Genomic DNA, 24,568 nt, shown 5'->3' with positions numbered 1-24,568 from the left:
CTACCCATTTGGAAAGATTTCCAGTAGGGCTCTCATAAGGGACTGTGCCTATTGTCTAAGGACCATCCTGTCCAAGTCAATAGAGCTCATCACCAGTAGGTGGGCCACCAAGTGAAGTAATTCAGGGCTATAGGAATCCATCCAATAAAGAAAAATACAAACATACTCAATTTGAAGCAGTCTTCTTCCTTTTCTAGTGAAGGTGGCAGAATGATAACGATAGGGATACTGAGCATCACACAGTTTTGAGACCAATTATAAATGTTCTTTAACTCTTTGTACTCCTTATTCAGTTACCAAAGAACTCAAAGACAGTGTCACAGACTAAAATGTCACAGAGAAGTTTAACTGAGATGAAGCCACAAGGAGGCCAAAAGAGTCTGGAAACCACCTTAACCAGTTACTAGGGAAACTGAACTATGTCAATATTGACGTTCTCACTGTAAATGAGATGTGAAGACATGAGGAAGTTATAGCCAAATGGAAAGATGACTCATAGAATCTTCTTGGAGAGACAAATAAAGGTGTTAGTTTCATCATGTACCTAAAAGGAATTAAAAAAAACCCCATGAATATTTTGTGAGATTTGTTCATGTTGCTTTGCTGTGCTTAGGATTAACATAACTAAAAGTGACAATAATAGAGATACTATAGCTCTATATCAACATCTGTTGCAGAGGATAGAAAAGTAGAAATATTCTATTAAGAACTTAACAAGTAGTAAGAATACAAAGGAAACAAAAGAAAACCTTCAAAAATGTGTAAAATACCCAAACTCTCAGAATATCAAATAGAGATCTGAAATAATCCAATTACAGAAAAAGGAATAGAACTACTTATAAAGGAACTACCAAATGAAAAAACTCTGGTCCTAATGAAATGACATCAGAATTCTATCAAACTTTTAAATAATAATTATACCAATATTATGTAAACTGTTCTGAAATACTGAGAAAGAAAAATCCCACACCAGACTCCTTTAATGAGATAAATATAGTCCTAATACCAAAATTATGGAAGGATAAAACACAGAACTGTAAACCAATACCATTAATAGATATCAATTAACAAATTTTAAATTAAATTCTGTCAAACTGATTACAGCACATCTTTTATTCCTTATTTTGCTAGCAAATAGAATTTAAAACATGCCCATACATATTACCAGCCTTTCTATATATTACTAGCAAAAGCTTTTTTTTTCTATCTAGAAGACAGAAATATAATTTATATAAAATATCTGGGAGTTAACTAATACCTTATACAAAAACAACTACAAAATGCCCTTTACACAAAAAGAGGAAGACAAATAATTAAAGAAATATTCAAGTGTTTCCTGTCTCCAATCCATTCTCCATACAGCTGCCAAACTGATAATCCTAAAGCATGTTGTTGTTCAGTCATTTGTGTTGTGTCCCACTCTTTGTGACCCCTTGTGGGGTTTTCTTTGCAAACACACTTGAATGGTTTGCCTTTTTCTTCTCCAGTTCATTTTACAGAGGGGGAAACTGAGGCAAACAGGGTTAAGTGATTTGCCCGGGGTCACACAACTAGGAAGTGTCGGAGGCCAGATTTGAACTCAGGAAGATGAGTCTTCCTGACTCAGGCTTGGCACTCTCCATTGAGCAACCTAGCTGCCCCTAGAGGGAGAACTCTTAAACAAACTTGAGATATAGGTCATCATAAGAGCTAAAACAAGCAATTTTGATGAAGATGAAGTGCTCAGAAAAATCTGGGAAGACGTGTATAAACTCATGAAAAAGGAAGTAAGCAGAACCAAGAGAAAATTTTATGCAATGGTCACAGTAATATAAAGGAAAACAATACCAAAAGACATGACAACTCTGACCAATGGAATAACTAGCCTTGGGTCCAGAGGGCTCATGGTGAAACAGAATTCCCTACTCCTGGCTCAGAAATGGTGGCTGATGAAAGTGAAATAAGGAATATACCATCAGATGTGGCTAATGCATAAGCATGGTTGACTAAGCTATACTTTTTTGTTACTAAGGCACGAGGTGCTGAGCAGCAGATGAGGGGAGGTGTGTCATTGGAAAGTGATAGTGATGGAAAAGAATCATCAATAAAACTTCAAAAAAAAAAAAAAAGAACACTGGATTACTACTCTGAGGACCTGATTTCTAAACTCTGCTACTTTGACCTTGAAAAAATCACTTAACTTCTTTAGGCCTCAGTTTCCTCACCTATAAACTGAGGGGATTGGACTAAATGAACTGAGGCCTTCTCAGTATATAGGCTACAGAGCCCTTTAAATTGAGGGATTATTGCAAGGCACTAATCTCATTAGATGACTCAGTAATATAAATAATTAAACATGCCACCTGTAAACTGAATAAAAAATGTCACATAGATGTATTGGTGTTTTTCAATGTATGTATATGCTGTTGACATGAATAAAAACACAAATTCATCTAAAATCACTATACATTGTAACTTTCTTCCATTATGTATTTTCTCAATCAATGAAGAGTAATAGTGCAATTGCTGTCATTTGAAAGGTGGTCTGTGAAATTTTTTAACGTTAAAAAGGGGGCCTCATATTCAGGAAGGCTGGGAATCGCTGAACTAGGGGTCCCTGAGATCTCTTCCAGGTAAAAATCTAAATCCCAAGATCCTCACTAATTTGGCTCTAAGTAAAGGACTCATTATCAAAAAATTGGGGTATGCATGTTATTTTCAAAATAGAAGGTACATGAGAGGTTGAGGTTGCTGAATTAAAGTCAAGATACCCTTGTTCCTATTTCCCAATGGTTCCAAGGGTGCAAAGAACAATTAAGTATTGTCTGTTCCTTTGCTTCTTTTATATAGGACAGAGATACTTGTAAAAAAAAAAAAAAAGAAAAGAAATGACCAGTTTGGTTGACTCTGTGCTGGAAAGACAGGAATTCTAGAAGATCCCCCAAAAGAGAAAGAGGTTACTTTTACGTGACTTGACTAGTAAGAAAGCTATGCTAGTTTAAAAAAAAAAAGAGAGGTGATCAGAAATCTGCCCTCTGGACAATTACACATTTTGCTGTTCCTTAGCTAGGTAAAGGAGTAGGAAGTATACATTCTGCAAGCCGCAGCCAAGATGAGGGGAAAAGTCATCATGGGAGTCATTGTGCGAAAGTGATGGAGAAACATGCCCTGTCCTAATCTGGAACAAACAGAATGGAAGGAATAAAGCAAGCACAGTTTCATTGCAAAAAGAATACATAAGGAATTAAGAGCCTCTGGAGACCTCAAATTTCCTTCAATCTTTCTGCAGCTGCTAATACATTTTCCGTAAGAAAATTAAACACTATATCAATTTGCTTGTGTAGGAAAAGGTACACTCTTTTCCAAACATAAAACCTGTCAAAATGATGATTTAGGAGTTCCTAAAAAGAACACTAGTGCTTTTTATATTTATCAAATTAAATAAATATAGATCTCTCCTGAAATGAACAAAATTCAACTAAACAAGTGGTTATTAAGTGTCTACTATGTGGGGATACAGAGCCATGTTTCCATTAGACTGTAAGTTCCTTGAGGGCATGGACTGTTTTTTGCCTCTTTATGCATCCCCAGCTCTTAGCACAGTGAGTAGCACACGGTAGGTGCTTAATAAATGTTCATCGATTGATTGATGCTTCACATTCCATCCATCACTCTGCCTAGGCCATCTCACTACCTCCCTCACCACCAGCCATGATACTACCTTCTTCACATAATTCTCCCATCATTTTTCAAAAGCAAAATTCCCTTCCCTGGCCACCTCTCCCCTACTTGAGCTGTCTTCTTTTATTATGATGCAAGTTCCTTAAGAGCATAGATTGTCTCTTTTTTAAATCTTTTTATGCCCTTTTCACTTCCATCACTTAGCATAGTGTTTGGTCCATAGTAAACATTTAATCATCTTTTTTTTTTCATTCATTCAGACCAAAATGAAGCAGCCCTTGCTTTCAAGGAATCTGCATCCTAAAAGTCAGCAGAAAGTACCTTTGTATAGAAATAAGTTAGTCTGTGAAAGGTGAGATGTTGATACAAGGATGTGGGGAACATGTTTTTAAAGTCCCTTGCCACCTAGTATTGGCCATATGACGTTAAGACCTTAATTGCCACCACAGGACATACTGCTACAGGCTGAAATCTGTAGAAGAAATGAGCCTAGTTAACACTTAACATTTATATATGTAAACATATATATAAATATACATCTACACATGCATATCTACATATGTATGCATATATATCCAATTCTTTATCTTTACAAAGTATATTTTGCATTCAAACTGTATCACATATAAAAAGATGATTAATCTGAATATATTCAAATTGAATACAACTCACCCCCAAATTTGACTTAAAAGCATGGATGTTTTACCTTGGCTTAAAGATGCTTTGGTTAGGAGAAAAGACTCTTAGCAATTTCTCTGCTCTCATTACAATCTGTAGTTTGGAAATGGGGGAGGGGGGGATTGCAGAGGATCCCAAAACAGGCTAGCATGCTGCCCAAGTGATCGGTTTTTTAAGAGAGCAGTCAGCCCTCCTGCCTATATACACTTTGCAGTTCTACCCATTTCATTAAAGAGACAACAGCAAAATTAAATCATCTTACTGAAATAGTAACAAATCACTCCAATAAAACATACCTCGTAAAGATACTCAGTTTAAGGGACGGATAAATTGTGACAGAAGGCAAGATGGCGTCCGCAGGAAACAGAATTTAACTTAAGGTTACAAAACTTCTAAGAGCAGAAGCGGGTTCAACGTAACAAGTAGAGAAAAAAAAAAAAGAAAGAAAGAACCTAACCTCCTGCAGATAACCACAGGGGACAAACAAGTACCTCAGCCCTTCAGATGAGGAAGTGACTAAATTGATGTCTCTGTCACAAAGGAAGTGAATGAATGCTCACTTCCAATGCTGACTACTAGCATATGATCCTTATCTCACTTTTATAAGATTTACACATTCTGTATGTATTTGACATTGAGTGAGGTTTCCTTTTGTATACGGGGTTGGATTAAATAACCGTTCCTGTCAGCCCTCAAGTTCTATGATCCTGCCATTCTGTGAAGATCCTTTGAATTAATATGATAGTTGCATGAGGCTGCAGTTGGGATAAAATCAGGGCCCTTCAGTATCAACCACTTAGGCAGTAGAGATGAAGGTCAGTCAATAAGCACTTATTATATGCCTATTCTGTGTGAGCCATTGTGTTAAGCCCTGGGATACAAAGAAAGGCAAATGACAATCCCTGCTCTGGGGGAAACAACATGCAAACAAATAGATACAAAGCAAGTTATCAGCAGAATAAATAGGAACTAATTAAAAGAGGGAAAGCACTGAAATTAAGAGGTTTCTGGTAGGAGGTGGGAATATAATTGGGATTTAAGGGAAGCCAGGGAGATCAGTAACCAGAGTAGAAGAGGGAGCACATTCTAGGCATGAGGGATAGCCAGAGTGGAGAGATGGAGTGTGTCTTGTTTGTGGAACAGCCAGGAGGCCAGTGTCCCTGGATTAAAGAGTATGTGGGAGCACTGGCCCTGAAGTCAGGAGGACCTGAGTTCAAATCTGGCCTCAGACCAAACACTTGACACTTACTAGCTGTGTGAGCCTGGGCAAATCACTTAACCCCAATTGCCTTTAAAAAAAAAAAAGAGTATGTGGGGGGAGAGAGGTGTAAGAAGAATGGAAAGATAGGAGGGAGCTAGGTTAGGAAACAGAGCATTTTGTATTTGATCCTGGAGGCAAAAGAGAACCACTGATGTTTATTGAATATGGGGTACAGGGAAGGGGGTGCCATGATTGTAACTATACTTTAGGAAGATCACTTTAGTGGCTGATTGGAGGATGGATCAGAGTGGGGAGAGACTTGAGGCAGGCATTCTCACCAACAGGACACTACAGTAATCCTGTCATGAGGTGATGAGGGCAGTGTCAGAGAGAAGGAAGTGTATTTAAGAGATATTGCAAAGGTGAAATTGGCAGGCAGTTCTTGGCAACAGCTTGGATGGGGGGTATGGGGTGGGGGGTGGTGAGAGATAGTGAGGAATCCAGGTGACTCCTAGGTTGTGAGCCTGAGGGACTGGGAGGATGGTTTAGTACTCTAGTAAAAGGGAAGGGAGGAGAGGAAGAGAGTTTAAGGGGAAATATAATGAGTTCTGTTTTCAACTTATTGAGCTCAAGCTGTCTACTGGAGATCCAGTTTGACATGGAGGCAGTTGGAGATGCAAGATTAGAGGTCGGCAAAGAGATTGCAGCAGGAAAGATAGATTTGAGAACCATCAGCAGTAGGGAAGTTCGGAAGAGGGTGAGGGTCTAGGGGAAAGATAATGAGTTCAGTTTTGGACATGGTGAGTTTAAAATGTGGTTTGAGATATCTAATAAGCAATCTGGATTTAAAAGAGAAGTTAGAGCTAGATAAATAGAACTGAGGATCTTTAGCATAGAGATGATAATTAAATCCATGGGAGCTGATGAAATAATCAAGTAAAATAGTATAGGGGGCAGCTAGGCGGCTCAGCAGATAGAGCACCAGCCCTACAGTGAGGAGGACCTGAGTTCAAATTTGGCCTCAGGCACTTACTGGCTGTGGGACCCTGGGCAAATTGCTTAACCCCAATTGCCTCTCCCCCCCAAAAAATGCAAAATAGCACAGAGGAAGAAAAGAAGAGATTTCGGAATAGAATCCTAGGGGTTATCTGTCTTTAGCAACTATGACCTATGACCTGGTCTAGATGAAGATCTAGTAAAAGAGGCTAAGAAGGAAGACAGGTTAGAGGAGAAACAGGACAGATAAGGGTCACAAAAAAAGAGAGAAGAAGGTATCAAAGAGAAGAGAATGATTGACATGTCAATCATTCTGCGGAGAGGTCAAGACAGACGGGACTGGAAAAAGGAGATTACATTTAGCATTTAGGAAATTATCGGTAACTCTGGAGAGAACAGTTTTAGTTGAATAATGAGGTTGGAAACGAGGCTGTAGAAAATTAAGAAAAGAGCAGGAGGGAAGGAAACAGAGTCATTGATTATAGAAGGTATTTTCAAGGAGCCTAAGCTCCTTCTCTCCGCAAGAAGGAGAAAAGATATAGGACTAGCTAGCAGGGATGGATGGATGTGAGGAGGTACGGGCCCAAGCTGAGACCTTTGCCCCTCACCCCGAAAAGAATTTGGGTCTCATTTGTCTAATGGATTCTCCTTGAATTCTCCCACTTGATCAAGGAGGTCTCTGACATTTCCCCTGAGGCTATAATCCTATCAACTGGCCTTTCATTATCTCCTAATTCTCTGTTACCCTTAACCTAGCTCAGCCCTCAATTATCTATTACCTCCCAATAACCCCTGGCTACTTCCCCCCCTAGACCCCATTCTCCCAACCTCCCAGTTACTCCCATCAAGATCCTTCCTAGATCCCTTCCACAGTCTTTCTGTATATAAGGTCCCTCTTGTCTCCATTAAGGTGCTCAGATTCCTTAAGAACCTAGCCAATAGCTCACAAATGTTCAGATTCCTTAAAAGTCTGGCCAGTATGGTGGATCTTTCATAAACCTTGTCTCTGGCTGAAAGAAGGCTTGGGTCAAATTCTTTCGGGCAGGACCTGAGTCTCTTGCTCTATATATTTTGGGGTCCCAGCACCCCTAAATTTCTAGACCTCAACAGATGCACAGAAATGAGAATTTTGGGGTTTTTTTTTTTTTTTTTTGAGGATGGGGAAGAGAAGAGTATGCCTGTAGGCAGTAGAGAGGCAGCCAGTAGACAAAAAGATTGAAGATAAATGAGAGGGTGGTGGAGAAGACAGGATAGAATGGAATCACTTGTGCATGTAGATGAGTAAAGCTAACTCTTCATGTAAGATAGGGGTCAGGGAGGAGATAGTAGTGGGAGGTATTTGGGAATGTGAAATGAAGAGGAGAGAAGAGGGAGCTCTTGGCAAATGGCCTCTGTTTTTATCCGTAATATATGAGTCAAAGTTCTTGTCTGAGAAGGTGGGAGGAGGGACAGCCTTGGGAGGTTTGAGAAGGGAGGAAAAGGATTGCCTTGCAACAGTGAGGGCCCAATTGAGGTTATGTAACATGAATTTGTAGTGGACCAATTAACATAGTTTTGTGATTTTCTTTAGCTCCATTCAGCAGCGTAAGGTTTAAAGATACTTTGGTTTGTGAAAAAAGACTATCACTCATTTCTGATGTTCTCATTAAAACCTGTAGTTCAGAAACAGAGAGGGAAAATACAAAAGAAAATGCAAGCTAGCATGCTTCCGAAGTGATCTGATTTTCTAAGAGAAAAGTCAGTTCTACCTGCATACACTTTTCAGTACCACCCATTTCATTAAAAAGAAAATAGTAAAATTAAAGCATCTTCCTGAAATAGTGACAAATCAGTTCAATAAAACATACCTTGGAAACATACAAAGTTAGAGATGGGAAACTGTGACAGGAGACAAAATGGCGTAGGATCAAGGCAATGGATGGTGGGAATGATCCAAGGCTGAGGCAACATGATAAAGGGTCTACACTGTCTTCTCTTGGGTCTCCTGTCCCTGTGGTGAATTAATTCACCAGGGGGTCAAGATAGAAAAAGGAAGAGCCAGTGCAGAGGTGATAGCCTGGGAAAGAATTAAAAGGTCAAAAGATTGTAGATCTCAGTGAGGATGAAGAGGGGGTAGGGTTGCAAGGTAGAGGGAGAGGTAAAATGTCAATAGATTGTGATCAGATAAGGGAATTTCTGAGTTCATGAACGTGGAAGTGGTGCATCTGTGAATGCTGGCCATTTTAAGGATAAGACCCTTTTTGTGTGGGGCTGAGACAGGGTGGAGAAGTAAGTCATGGGAAATGAGTAAATTGAAGAACTGTGAGGTTAGTGTGTTTGTTGTTACTGTTCAGTTGTTTCCAACTCTTAGTAACCCCATTTGGGGTTTTCTTGGCAAAGACACTGTAGTGGTTTGCCATTTCCTTCTCCAGCTCATTTTACAGATGAGGAAACTTTGGCAAACAGGGTTAAGTGACTTGCCCAGGGTCATATAGCTAGTAAGTGTCTGAGGCCAGATTTGAACTCACGAAGATGAGTCTTCCTGACTCCAGACCTGGCACTCTATCCACTGTGCCACTCAGCTGCCCTTATGTGTTTGATGGAGTATGAATATGTATACTGAAGTCACATGGGAGGAAGAACAGGTTTTCCCCAGCTCTTACAGCCTAGGAAGGCCCCAGCGGTAACAGCCTGACAGCCATTCAAAGGTGTGGGTTGATCATAAATCAGGGACTGGCTGATTTATATTCTAAATGCTGGTCATCTTCTAAAGAAAAAGAATTTTTACTTACTAGTTGAAGAGAGGGGAAGCCAGATATGCTTATACTTCGGTGATAGACCTGCCCGAGGTTTGGTGGGAGAGTAAACTGCTTTCTTATTTCAGCTGATGAATACCTTTGATGAAAATAAGAGAATATTAATGAAACAGTTACTTTTAGACATAAGCCCATTGATGGGTAATCACAGTCATCATTGTAATAGCAGCTGACACTCATATAGCTCTTTAGCGTGATCTCATTTCAGCTCACAAGAGCTTTGTGAGGTGAGTCCCATGGAAGCTCTAGTACCCATTTCACAGATGAGGAAATAGTTTTGCACATGGTCATATCATTAGTAAATGTCGAATTTGGGGTTATTTGGGGTAAACTTAGGTTGGATTCCAAGTCATCCTGCACATTGTCTCAAATACTTTAAAGAATCTGTACCTTAGCTGTGGGATAATTAATAATAATAATAATGATGATGATAATAAATAACAACAGCTAATATTTATGTTGCACTTTAAAGTTGGTAAACAGCTTTACAAGTGTTATCTCTTCTGATCCTCATAACAGCCCCATAAGGTAGGTGTTCATTGTACAATGAGGAAACCGAGGCAGAAAGCAGTTAAATGACTTGCCCAGGGTCCCACAATTAGTGTCTAAGGTAGAATTTGGACCCCAGTCTTTCTGACCCCAAGTCTTACACTCTATGCACTGCCCCACTAAGCTGCCTAGGTGAATAGACTTTAAAAGCCAGGAAGATCACAACTCTAGACCTGGAAGCAGGGGTGTGCTGGATCCAGCTCAAACTGGCTCAAAAGAATTAAATTAGTTTAATTAATTAATTAATTAATTAGTTCAAAAGAACTAAATTAGTTTAATTTTCAGGGTGAGCATTTACACTTCAGAAATCAGCAAAATCTCCAAATCAGGGCTTAATTTATTGTTTTGTTGACTGTCTAGACTTAAGAAAGTGATGGAGAAAATGTTAATAATGCAGGATGTACAGCTTTTTTTTTTCTTTTTCTTTGGAAAGTCAGTCACTAAACATTTACCAGTACACTACTGCCCAGAAGGTACTTCAGAAGTGAGTGAGTCCCAGCCCTTCATTTTTCTGATGGAGAAACTGAGGCCCAGGGAATTTAAGTGACTTGCCTAGGATGATGGGTAGAGTAAGGTGGGGGTGGGGGTAAGGAGAGAAGGGAAAAGCATTTATATAGTGCCTACTATGTGCCAGGCAGTGGCTAAGTGCTTTACAAATATCTATTTGATCCTCACAGCAGCCTTGGGAGATAGGAACTATACTTATCCCCCTTTTACAGTTTGAGGAAACTGAGGGAAACAGAGGTAAAAATGACTTGCCCAGGGTCACACAGCTGGGATTGTGTGAACATGTAGTTTTTCCAATTCTAAATCCAATAATCTTTCCATTGTATCATTCAATTCTAACACGATCTTCATCATAGCTAGCATTTATATTGTGCCTACTATGTGCTAAGTGATAATTATTATTTCATTTGACTCTTACAATAGCCCTTCAAGGTAGGTGCTATTATTATCCTCATTTTACAGATGAGGAAACTGAAGTTAAGTGACTTGCTCAAGGTCACCCAGCTAGTTAAGTTTCTGAGGCTACATTTGAATTCCAGGCCCTGAGCTCTATCTACTACCCCACTTAACTGCTAGGGTTGGGCTCTAAGCCTAGATACAGATTCTAGATTAGCTTGTAAGTGTCAGGGTCCCTGTAACCAGCCTTCTACCCTACACTAAATGAAGGTCAACAGTGCTAATAGGAAGGCGCCCAGGATCTAAGCCCCTGGGGTCTTCAGTTCCCCCTCTAGTTCTCTGAGCCATCTACAGAAGACTGTCAGATCTAAATAACTGGGAAAATATCAGTTGCTCAGGGGTAGGCCAAGCTAATATAATAAAAATGACAATTCTATCTAAATTAATTTACTTATTCAGTGCCATACCAATCAAGCTACCAAAAATTATTTTATAGCATTAGGAAAGAAAATAATAAAATTCATCTGGAAGAACAAAAGGTCCAGAATATCAAGGGAATTAATGAGAAGAGACAGTAGGGAAGGTGGCCTAGCAATACCAGATCTAAAACTGTATTATAAAGCAGCAATCTTCAGAACTACTTGGTACTGTCTAAGAAATAGAGTAGTAGATCTGTGGAATAGGTTAGGTATGTAAGACACAGCAGTCAATGACTATAGTAATCTACTGTTTGAGAAACTCAAAGACTCTCGCTTCTGGAATAAGAACTCACTATTTGACAAAAAATGCTGGGAAAACTGGAAAATAGTATGGCACAAACTAGTCATAGATCAACATCTTACATTGTATACCAAGATGAAGTCAAAATATGTACATGATTTAGACATAAAGAGGAAATTAGGAGAGTAAGAAATAGTTTACCTGTCAGATCTATGGAAAATGGAAGAATTTATGACCTAACAAGAAACAGAGAACATTATGAAATGCAAAATGGATAATTTTGATTACATTAAATTGAAAAGGTTTTGCATAAACAAAGCCAATGCAACCAAGATTAGAAGGAAAGTAGAAAATTGAGAAAGAATTTTTACAACCAGTGTCTCTGATAAGGGCCTCATTTCTAAAATATATAATTAAGTCAAATTTATAAGAATACAAGTCATTCCCCAATTGATAAATGGTCAAAGGATATGAGTAGGCAGTTTTCAGATGAAAAAATTAAAGCCATCTATAGTTACATGAAAAAATGCTCTAAATCACTATTGATTAGAGAAATGCAAATGAAAACAACTATGAGGTAGCACATCACACCTATCAGATTGGCTAACATGACAAAACAGGAAAATGATAAATGTTGGAGAAGATATGGGAAAATTGGAACACTAATGCATTGTTAGTGGAGTTGTGAACTGATCCAGCCATTCTGGAGAGTAATTTGGAACTATGCCCAAAGGGTTATAAAACTATGCATACCCTTTGATCCAGCAATAGCACTACTAAATCTGTATCTCAAAGAGATCATAAAAAAGGCAAAGGACCCACATATACAAAAATATAGCAGCCCTTTAGTGGTGGCAAAGAATTAGAAATTGAGGGGATGCCCATCAATTGGGGAATGGCTGAACAAGTTGTGGTATATGAATGTAATGGAATACTATTGTTCCATAAGAAATGGTGAGCAGACAGATTTCAGAAAAACCTGGAAAGAGAAGATTGTCAGGATATTAACTCTGAGGGAGGTTAGTCAGAGATAATCTGTCAGTGTCAGGTAAAGTACCAAAAACAGACTACAAGGATTCCTATAGAAACTAGCCATCCCTTTACTGTGTTTCCAGAGTCAGTCAGTTAATAACAAACTTTTATTAAGTGCTTACTATGTACAAGGTAGTGCTAAGTGCTGGGAATACACAGTGTAGCTAAAAAGTCCTTGTCTTCAGGGAGCATATATTTTAATAGGGAAGACATGTAAATAACTGGGTATGTATGAGATACAAACAATGGACAGAAGGTAAAATTAGAGAAGTCACCGGCAGTTGGGAGAACTGGGAAAAGCCTCTCTCTTCTACAGAAGGTGGAATTTGCACCTACCTCAGACACTGAGACCATTCCAATCCTAATTAGACAGGGGTAAGACAAGGAGTCCCTGACCAATAGTTCACTATCAAATCCAGCAACTCAGCTTTTTTTTTTTTTTAACCTTGCTTACTAAACCTGAGCTAAGTAAAATTTTGTTCTCACCCCCCTTCCCCCAAGTATCTGAGTCTTTGCCTTGGTTTCCTGTCTGGCATGCAGCCAATCTCTACCCTCACTCATACCCCAGCTCCTGGCCTAGGGAATGAAGTTATTCCTACCCTGAAACCTTAGCTTTTGACTGTTCTTTCTGGAGGTCGAGCCTCTCTCCACACCCTCCCCACCTCCTAGTTGCTGATCTACAGACCTCTCTGATCAGCTGCTCCAACCCATCCAGTCTGTCTGAGCTCTAGGTCCCCACCATGCCCTGCCTGATGCATTCTGGTACTGACAAGAGTCCAAATTATGACAGTTAATATGGGAAAGGTACATTCAGGTATTCACAATTCTAACATGGAATGTGGAAGGAATGCATCTCTTTCTCTCCCCATCCCTGCATTCCCAGTCATAGCTATGACAGGGCTCACAGGTAAGAATTAGGATAAAAGCCAAGGGTGAATTAAGATATTTAATACAGGGGGAAAGGGAGCAGATTTGTGTGGCAGGGGAAGGGATAAGTAAGAGGGTAAGGATCAGTGAGTCCTACATCATGAGATGTAGCCAAAGCTTAAGATTTATCCTTCTCTCCTGGTCCATGTTGATTCCCCTCCTCTCTCCCCTTCCTCCTTGTCATACCTCACAGCCAGAATCGATGACTGGTGCTAGAAAGGTTTCCAGGGAGGTGACAGAATGTCCACCTTCTGCCCCCCTTTCCTCTCCTTGACCCCCTCCCCCCAACCACTACTTTCTTTCCTAATCTCTTTGTGGCTGCCTCAGCTACAGGTCAAGCCGGGTGGAACCCTATCCATTGAAGGGTAGGATGGGCTCTGACGAAGGGACAGAAGAAAGTACATTTTCATTCTTCCACCTCCCCCTAAAAGGCCTACAGGAGTAGAGAGAAAAAGAGTACAGCAAGGGAATGTAGGCTGGTAAGAAAAACAGCAAGATGGGTATCTCCTTTGCTTCCTCCCTCCTCACACTCCAGGTCAATGCCGGTCTTGCACCTATAAAAGGAGTGAGTCTGGTGACATAAACTTTAAGATATCTTTCATTCACAACAATCCCCCTCCCCTCCCCTGGGCCAAGATGAGAAGGACAGAAAGATAGAAAGAGAGACCAGTTCAGGCTTTGCAGGTGCTAGATCCAAAGGAGGGGAGGGAATTACCCCTAGGAAAATAGGAGGGAAGGGAAGGCGGGGATTTTTCATATATGGAACAAGGGAGGGAAATTCTGAGCTGCTTATCTGGAGCAGAGACTCATAGTTCAGGGGTGGGGAACCTGCCACCTGGAGGCCTTTGACAGTCAAAGGGCCACCCTTGAGGACCTAGAAGACCACTTGTGGTTTCAAGGCCGCAGATTCCCCACCCTTGCTCATAGTCGAAGGATAGAAACTAGATGGGCATGTATGGAGATATTATAGAGGAAGTCATATCACAAGGAGGGGGTTGAATTATACAGGTAATTTGTCCGGTCCTTCCCAGCTTCTGTTTACTCATTGCATCAAAATATCCTTGATGCTGTCAGTGTGCTTCCATCTAGGTAAATTACAATACCACCATACCTTAGAAAATGGTCCTCATGAACTTCTATGGCCAACCTCACCCCCCCCCCGCCGCTATTATCTTGTGGTCCACATTCTGAGATCTATCTCTTTATTGATATACATGCATATACACACACATATATACACACGCTCGTTGTTGTTCAGTCATGTCTGATTTTTCGTGATCCCATTTGGGGTTTTCTTGGCAAAGATACTGTAGTGGTTTGCCATTTTCTTCTCCAGCTCATTTTTTACAGATAAGGAAACTGAGGCAAACAGGGTTAAGCGACTTGTCATGGTTACACAGCTAGTAAGAGTCTAAAGGTCAAATTTGAACTCAGGTCTTTCTGATCCCAAGGTCCAGTGCTCTATTCACTGCACTACCCAGCTGCATATACACTCAACCATACACACACACACACACACACACAATACACAAATACATATATATGTATATGTATATCATATACATATTTAAACAAGTATCTGACCAAAAGACAATAGTAACTAACCATTTTTGTGGACACTGGCTATTCACCCAACCAGTAGAATATAAGCTTCTTGAGGGTAAGGATTGTTTCTGTCTTTGTATCCCTAGTGCCTAACATAGCCTACTTTTTACTACATACAAGGCTCTTAATAAAAGTGTTGTGGAACTTAACTGACTTTGTCATAAAGAAAAATAAAATCTGGAAAAATAATAATTTCTATATTGATAGTCATACCTAGAAATTCTGTGTGAAAAGAGAAATCTTCTTTATAAAATCTATTTTTTCCTACTCATTTCCACTTTAAAATGGTTCAAGTATAGATTCTTCCATTAAAAGTGTGTGGACTTAAACAGTTCCTACAACCTTTCCTGTTTCTACACAATGATTTTAATAGTGTTTGTCTTTCCTAACCTTATAGAGTTTTCGTGAGGGTCAAATGAGATATTATGTATGGAAGTAGTTTTAAAAGCGTATAAAGAGAGAAATGAGCAGAATCAAGAGAATGTTGTATACAGTAACAGAAATACTGTTTTAAGAATAACTTTGAGTGAATGTCATTTTGACTTATTAATACCCACATTAATTACAAAGAATATATGAAGAAAGATGCTATCTGGATCCAGAAAAACGACTGATAGATAGAAGTATGTATAGAATGATTTTACATATCTATATTTATTTATACATATATGTATATAGATACATGCACATATATGTACATATTTGTATCTAATGGTAGCCATCTCTAGGGCAAGGGGGGAGGAAGAAAAAAAGGAAAAAAAGTAATTTACATGATAACTTTATTATATATTTAAAAGAAATAGCAAGTTATGCACAATAGATTTGCAGTTTTGTGTGCAATCATCTCTTTTTATTATATTGTTATGGAAATGCTTGTTTTAGTCCATAAATAAAAAATAAATCATTTTTTTTAGAAGAGCACATCAATAACTTGGTGTATCTTTATTTGATAAGAACTGCCGGGAAAACTGGAAAGTAATCTGGCAGAAATCAGATTTAAATCAACATCTTACACTATATTCTACAATGAGCTAGAAATGGACACATAATACACTGGGAAATTTAGGTGATGTAAAAAAACAAAAGATATCAATAAAATTTTGTTTTAAAAAAAAGAAATGATACTTATGAAGAATACAGAGAAATATGTATAGACATACCAACTAAATAGTACCAAGAAAACAATATACACAATGACTATAAGAATGTAAATGGAAAGAACAAATAAAAATCAAAACTGAGAGTTGTGTTAATATAATGACCAAGCCTGACCCAGAAGAAGAGATAGGAGAATGAATCTTAGAGGTGGGGAACTAGGAGTGTGGAATACTTGACAAACTCAGATGATGTGTGGGTTAGTTTTTCTGAACTGCCTTTTTTTTCTTCTTTCTTTTTTATCCTTTTTTTAGGGGAAGGATATATTGGGGAATGAGAATGACATAAATATATATATATGTATATATATATATATATATATTAATAAAGAAAGAAAAAATCAAATGCTATAGCAGATGCCAAGGATGATTATTTTCCCAACCTGGGTTACAAATTCCAAATATGGCTGATTCCAAAAATGACTGACCTCTCCCGACTTCTTGGCCAGCATCCTAGTGGGCAGTGTTTCTCCAAGAAGTGGCCACTAACGACAAAAAATTCAAACAAATGATACCACTGACTGAAAGGACAAAGCCCCATTCTGCTTGATCAGTATTATAGCTAGTCTAAAATGCTGCAAAAACCCCAAACCCAAAACGAAATTGAATATTGCTTGCTTTCATAGGTGGCTATGACCTAAAGAGATGAAGGGACCCAAAAGAGGACGAGGGACCCGATCGAATCCTATTCTGTGACCAAGCTGACTTTTTCCCCTGCTGGGACTGACTTGTCCAGACTCCAAGATCTCTTAAGTAACATGTACATTTTGTGTTTCATACAGCCTTCTAAAAAAATCTCCTCGTCAGATTGAGGTTTTTTGGAGGACATATGAGACCTTCCTGGAAAGGATGTGGTATTGTAATGGAATCAAAGAATGGACTGAAGGATGAGCTCTTGGGTTCATTTTGGAAGAAAAATCTATATTCCAGGGCCAAAGCCACAGAGAAACGTCCTTTCACCAAGAAATTGGAATCTCCTTACCTTTCAGTTCTCCCTACGCATCAGCTGGTATTTATGTTTTATGTATTTATAAGGTGGTAAAAAAGACTTCACTAAAATTCTCATCTAGTGCCTTATTGACCCTTGGAGGAGACCTTGGGCCAAGCCTGTGGCAAGCCCTACTTAAGCCAGAAAAACTTGTCAATGGCCTCTGTGTCTGGCAAATCAATCGATCAACAAGCATTAGTTAAGTGCTTACTATGTGCCAGGTGCTATTGGAGGTCATTAAAGAGCTTACAGTTTAGTCAGGGGAGAGTTGTGACCTGATGAGTCTTGTACTGTCAATCTAAGGACCACTCTGAGTCCAGAGTGGATTGAACATCAGAGGTGTGGACCACTAGGTGATGAGTTGGGAGGAGTGGGATTTGCTACAACAATTCCTGAAACCATCTATTTTTGAGTAGGAGAAAGGGATCATAATCTACAACAGCTGAAGAAAGACCATCATTGAGAAAAACCATGGATTTTTGAAGTTAAAAACTACTTAATTTACTTTCTTTCCCAATAATGTTTGGCATAACAGCCTAACACAAAGAAAAAAAATCAGACAACCAAATGGCAATGGATTAAAACATAGATTTCCAAAGTTGGGGACAATGCTTGAAGCCATTCATCTAAACTACCTGTTTGACCTGTTTTTATACCACCTGCTTCAACTTTGGCAATCCTGCTGCTCCTTGGGTCTCCCTTGGAACGACAGGCAGCCAAAGAGAGCAGTCCAGACCATTGCCCCTTGCAATGGGATCTTTTCCATTGTCGTTATTCCTTCAGAAAGGTGTGTACAAATGAAATAGTTCAATGAAAAGTGGAGCAACTTAGTGAGTGGCGGAAAGAACTTAAGTAAACACTATCTATTATCATTGGCAATGTGATTTCAGACCCAAAAAGAACAGAAAGTGAAGGACTGTCTGCATCTGCCCTCTTCATCTCTGCCCTGTCTACCTTGAAATGGGAAAACTGCCTACACAAATATGAAAGCATAGCAATTCCAAAATGGTTATTTGGCCTGCCGTCAAGTCCCATGCATAGCACGGATTTGCTTTATACCAAGCATTTGGCTTTGATCCCAGATTACACATGTCTCATGAGATATTTTTCATGATGCTAGATTTGGATCCTAATAATTTTCTTTGATCTTTAATAGAGTCTAGGAAGGAGCATTTTGAGCTTTATAAATGCTTTATAAACATCATCTTCTCTATCTTCCAAAAAAAAAAGCTACTTTAAGAGAAAGGAAGCTATATTTATTGTCTCCATTTTACATAGAATAATTGCGAGAGTCATGATATGGCTTAATCACCAAAGCTAGCATTGGATGTAGAGTCAGTGTGGGGATTTAAATCTCACTGTGCCACTTACTCCCTGTGTGACTTTGGGTACAGCTTTTGGCCTCAGTTTTCTCAAGTGAAAAATGAAGGGAAAGTGGACTAGAGAGCCACTGAATTTCTAAAGCTAACTCTAAATCAGGATTTTATGTATCTCGGACAATAGGTTTTCTAGATCCTAGTTCCCCTACTCTAACACCTAGACAATAGTCTTTCTCTCTCATAAAAAAAGGGAAAAGAACCCACATGTACAAAAATATTTACAGCAGCTCTTTTTGTGGTGGTAAAGAATTGGAAATTGAGGGGATGCCCATCAGTTGGGGAAGGGCTGAACAAGTTGTGGTATATGAATGTAATGGAATACTGTTGTGTTATAAGAAATGATGAGCAGGAAGACTTCAAAAAAAAAAAACCTAGAAAGATTTATATGAACTGATGCTGAGTGAAATGAGCAGAACCAGGAGAACATTGTATACAGTAAAACCACATTGTGAGATAGACTTTGCTTTTCTTAGCAGTATAATGATTTTAGACAGTTCCAAAAGACTCATGATGGAAAATGCTATCCACATCCAGAGAAAGAACTATGGAGTCTGGATGCACATCAAAACATACTATTTTCACTTTTTTTGTTTTTTTCTTTCTCATAGTTTTTCCCTTTTGTTTTGATTCTTCTTTCACAACATGACTAATGTGGAAATATGTTTAATATGATTGCACATGTATAACCTATATCAAATTGCTTGCCATCTTGGGGAGGCGGAAAGGAAGGGAGAGAGGGAGGGAGAAAAAAATTTGGAACTCAAAATCTTATAAAAGTGAATGTTGAAAACTATGTTTGCATGTAATTGGAAAAAATAAAATACTATTAAGTGGAAAAACAAAAAAAAAGACTAAAAATAAAGAATTTTTAAAAATAATGTTTCTGTACCACACAGGTATAACAAAATGAAATGGAAAAGCCACTGCAATCAAGTAGGAAAACCTGGCTTCTTAGATCCAGCTCTGTTCTTTGTGACCTGGGAAATTAAGTATCTTCTCAGGACCGCATTTTCTTAAATTAAAAAATGAGGGGAATAAGTCAAAAGATTTTAACATCATATTGAATTTAAAGTCAGAAAGGATCTCAGAGTTCAGGCCCTTCATTTTATAAGCGAAGAAATCAAGGCCCAGAGCAGTTGTTAAGAGCAGTTGTTAAGTGACTTGCCCAAGGTCACTGAGCCAGTAAATAGCAGAGTTGGGATTTATCTCCAAAATTCTCTGATGCTGAAATCAAGATTTCCTGAATATAAAAGAGACAAAAGTGACAATGTAAAGGGGCTGACAGTGTGAATGCTGTATTTAGGACACAACAACATTGAGAAGCTACCCTGGAGTTTCCACCATAATTACGAGGAGGGATACTTTCTAAAATGATTTTGAAGGGAGATAGAGGAAGGAGAGTTCCAGGGAATCAACATGCCTAAAGTACCTCAAAGATTTGGAGGAGTTTTGAGATTTTCTTGTCTGATGTATTTAAAATAATAAATTGAGGAAGAGAAGAGGAGAAATATAAGCATTACTTTAATTTGCAATAAAGCAGTTTGCAAATATAGTATATGATTCCTAAAAGTAATAGTTGGCACACATAATGTGTATAAACAAACACGGGGATATTCCTCCACTAGGCAAATTGAAACCCATCTGTGACTTAGTAGACAAGTCCTAAAGCAGAGATTATTAACTTGGGGTCCAAAGACATAGATTTCAAAAGACCCATGAATGTGGATGAGGAAAAAATATTAAATTTTTATCTTCATTAATTTCTAACTGAAATTTAGCATTCCCTTCAATTATTTAAAAACATTATTCTGGGGAGAGGTCTGTGGGCTTCATCAAACTGCCAATGGAGTCCATGATACAAAAAAAAGATGAGGAATCTGTCTTAGAGATAAGATAAATGACCTACCCAAGGTCTCACGCACACAGTAAACATCAGAGGCAGAAATTAAACCATGGCCTTCCTGACCCAACACTTCATCCATTACAAGTAATAATGTCTATTCGAAGAATGGTAAGGTTTCATTATTAACTACATACCTCCTGGGTTATGGGGGAGCAGGGAGGTCAGATTATTTTTAAAAGTCATTAGAGCTTCAGATACTTACTCCCTAGGCAAGTCACTTAGCCCAGATTGCCTCCAGGAAAAAAAGAAAAGTAATTAGAGTTTTTATTTATTAAATGTAGAAAAACAGGCTCTCTGGAAAATGTGAGTCTATCACAAAATGAATAGAAACAAGTATGTTAAGCACAAAACTGCGAAGAATAAGAATAAGAAGCTATTATTCAAGTGGATAGTATAAAAGTGACTTGACCCTTTCTTAAAAAATATCACTGGGGGGGAGGGGCAGCTAGATGGTGCAGTGGATAGAGTACCAGCCCTGGAGTCAGGAGGACCTGAGTTCAAATCCATCCTCAGACACATAACACTCACTAGCTGTGTGACCCTGGGCAAGTCACTTAACCCCAATTGCCTCATCAAAAAAAAAGAAATCACTTGGACTTTTGGATAGCTGGGAATCTTGGTAAACATTTAATTAGTATATTCTAAAAATTGCATAGACCACAAATCACATTTCTGTAGCAAGTTCTGTTTATAAAATGAAAATCAAAAATTGTTGCCTTCATAAAACTATATTATAAATTGTGTGATGATGCTGCCTTGTCATCATTTTTAAGGGTTTTATAACTTCTCAAGAATGATTTCCTCATCCACAGAAGGACCATAAATGTACAACTTTTTAGAAATTTTTGGGTCAGAATGTGCAAACAGGACTATGGAGAGCAATTAGCACATTATTTTAAAAAATGGCATTCATATGCTTCTTCCTTACAGAAGAATCCAAAAATTTCTTTTACTTTGGAAATTTCTCAGAAATATGAAGAATATGTTTTAGGTTATTTCAATGTTTCAGTCTTCCAACTGTAAAATTATGTAGAAAAGTGTATTATAAACTCTTTGAGGGCAAAGATTGCAGTTTCTCTGTTTTTTAACCCCAGCACTTTATATATTGCCTTCTGCCTTTTTTTTTTTTCAGGGTATCAAAGTTGCTGTGGTTTCATGGGGAAGAGGAGGAACTTCTATTTTGAAAACTCCCCTTAATTGTGAAGACTGGCATTCAAAGGTGATTTACAGCCTTAAGCAGTTGCCCAGGGCACTGAGCAGGAAAGTGACTTATCCAAGGTTCCATAGCTAGCATGTTTCAGAGGTAGCACTTAACACAGCCCTTCCTGGCTCCAAGACCAGCCCGCCATCTCCTAAACCACACCACCTCTCGCTTTGCACATAGCAGGTATTTTATAAATATTTGCTGAATTGAAGCCCCAGTGTTTTTTAGCTCATGACATTTTTGTGAATTTGATAAATCATATATTGGAGGGAAGATGGAGAGGATGTCTGCTAATCCTAATCTTATACTCAAAAGCATCATCTCTCCTTTCTACACTATAGTTGCAAGACTCCTCCAGTCTCAGGGCAAAAATAGGCAAAGGGAAGTGAGGAAACTCAGGATATTGCAACAAGTTGAGAACTTCCACCCAAGTGCTAGGACATATTGCTTAGAAAACTGTATTGTAGAAGACAATGCCATGATGTAACTATGACTGAGGGCTCTTGCATACCATGACTTGCTATTTGCTCATGAAATCTATGGATAAAGTTGGATAATTATAATGAATTTAGTAGTAATAACAATAATAATAAGTTACTGCAATGTAAACAAGAGTTAGGGCTCTTACATATTATTACTTGCTATTTACTCCTGAATCAATGAGTGAAGTTAGTCAATTATGTGGTGCATATAATAATGAGGAGGAGAAGGAGAAGAGAAAAGGGAAAGGAAAGGGGAAAGGGAGGAGAAGAAGTTGCTGGACTCTTACATATCATGAATTGCTATTTGCTCATGAATCTATGGGCAAAAATGGACAATTACATGGTAAATTTTATAAGAATAATAGCTAATATGTATATAGTCTTTAAAGGTTTAAAGAGTACTTGACATTCATTGTCCCATTTGGTCTTCATAGCAAACTGGATGATACATGCTATGACTCCATCCATTGCAGAGATAAAGAGACTGAGTTGAGTGGCTTGTCCACAGTGACAATGTTTGATGTAGAAGGTAGAAGCTCCTACATTCAGTAGCTCCTCTCAAAACAGTACTTTCTTTTGTTCTTTATTGACTTTTCCTAATAATTGATACACTGCTCCTTAGTGATCACATAGGGATGCCTTTCCAATATTTCTAAGCGATGGAGAAGATAATACCCAAGGGACCGTGTGTCTATGAAGAGATGGGAAAGATGACAAAATCTGCCTATAACTCCACACAAGGGAAGATGTTTGTTTTGTCACTGGGAACCTTTTCAGTGAACTACAATTAAGTACAAGGAAAGATTAATGCACAAATGCAGTTCAGTGCCATTTAAATGGTATGATGATGTCTTTCACAGATGACTCTGATATGGTAATAATTTTCTAAATCACTAAGGCAGCCTTATAAGTTGGACTATAGAATAATATTTAATGCACAATCTCAGTCATTTTCATTTGGACATTTCATTCAATTGAACATTTCTAATAACTAGTAATTAATGTTCACTAGACCTTTTAAATTAAATTTTTTGGGTTACATTTTAAGTTCTGAACTGTCTCCTTTCCTTTCTCCTCACCCTGAACTAGAGAAGGCCACCATTTGGAACAGATATTTCATACACACACACACACACACACACACACACACACACACACACACACACAGATACATGCACAGATACACCTACACAGATACACATACACATATATGTATGTGTATATGTATTTTTATGTATATATATGTAAAACCACACTATGCATACTTCTATTTTTCAGTTCTTTCTCTAGATGCAGATAGAGTCCTCCTTCATATGTCCTTTGTAGTTGATTCGAGCATTTATAATGCTCAGAATAACTTAGTCATTCAGTTCTTCAAACAACATAGCTATTACTGTATACAATGTTCTCTTGGTTCTGCTCATTTCACTCTTCATTATTTCATGTAAGTCTTTCCATGTTTTTCTAAAATCAACCAGTTCATCATTTCTTACAACACAGTAGTATTTCATTACAATCATATACCACAACTTGTTTAGCCATTCCCCAATTGATAGGCATCTACTCAATTTCCAGTTCTTTGCCACCACAAATGTTCTAGAACATATAGGTTTTTTTTTTCTTTTTTCCCTGATCACCTTAGGAAACAGACCTAATAGTGGTATTGCTGGGTCAAAGGGTATACACAGTTTTATAACTTTTTGGGCAAAATTCCAGATTGCTCTCATGTTTCTAGACCTTTTGAATGAAACGTGAAAAGGAAGGCAGCATGGTACATTAGAAAGAATACTGGAGGGGCAGGTAGGTGGTGCAGTGGATAGAGCACCGGCCCTGGATTCAGGAGGACCTGAGTTCAAATCTGGCCTCAGACACATAACACTTACTGGCTGTGTGACCCTGGGCAAGTCACTTAACCCCATTGCCTAGCCAAAAAAAAGAAAAAGAAAGAATCCTGGATTTGGAATCAGATGACCTGTATTTAAAACATCTCTGCAATGTAACAATAATAACAATAGCATTTATATAGCATTTTAAAGTTTGCAAAGCACTTTACAAATACTATCTCTTTTGATCTTCAAAACAAGTCTGGGAGATCAGTGCTATTATAATCCTTATTTTACAGATGAAGAAACTAAAGCACAGAGGGGTTAAATGACTTGCCCAAAGTCATCCAACTAATAATGATCTGAGGCTGGATTTTGGTCTTCCTGACACCAGGTCCATTGTTCTATCCACTTCTTTAGGCCTCTCTAGATTCATCTTCCCCATGGTTCACTCCCATTCACAACATTAGCTACTTTCCTTTACTTCGTCTGTGAAATAAAGTTGGATTAGATGAACCTGTAAGGTTCCAACCAGCTCTGAGTTTATGACTTTTATTTCAGCACATTTC

The 24,568-nt window shown here is 38.4% G+C and overlaps 1 protein-coding gene across 3 annotated transcripts in view; it reads right to left on the bottom strand.

Annotated features, from left to right (window-relative positions):
* The window catches only part of DOCK8 (dedicator of cytokinesis 8), a 316,592-nt gene that overhangs the window by 225,960 nt on the left and 66,064 nt on the right, over positions 1 to 24,568 (bottom strand). Inside the window, exon 2 of one of the 3 annotated variants that reach the window (XM_027839563.1) lies at positions 9,307 to 9,409. In XM_027839563.1, the coding sequence (XP_027695364.1) occupies positions 9,307 to 9,409 (103 nt within the window). Of the gene's footprint in view, positions 1 to 441; positions 461 to 4,634; positions 4,737 to 9,306; positions 9,410 to 24,568 lie in introns of those variants that run through there. The other 2 variants (XM_027839565.1, XM_027839564.1) reach the window with 2 other exon arrangements.

The sequence above is a fragment of the Vombatus ursinus genome, unplaced genomic scaffold, assembly GCF_900497805.2.
Source record: "Vombatus ursinus unplaced genomic scaffold, bare-nosed wombat genome assembly UNPS02014832.1, whole genome shotgun sequence".
NCBI classification, from domain to species: Eukaryota; Metazoa; Chordata; class Mammalia; order Diprotodontia; family Vombatidae; genus Vombatus; species Vombatus ursinus.
Note: the sequence above shows the minus strand (reverse complement) of the source record. Positions and strands in the feature narration are given on the sequence as shown.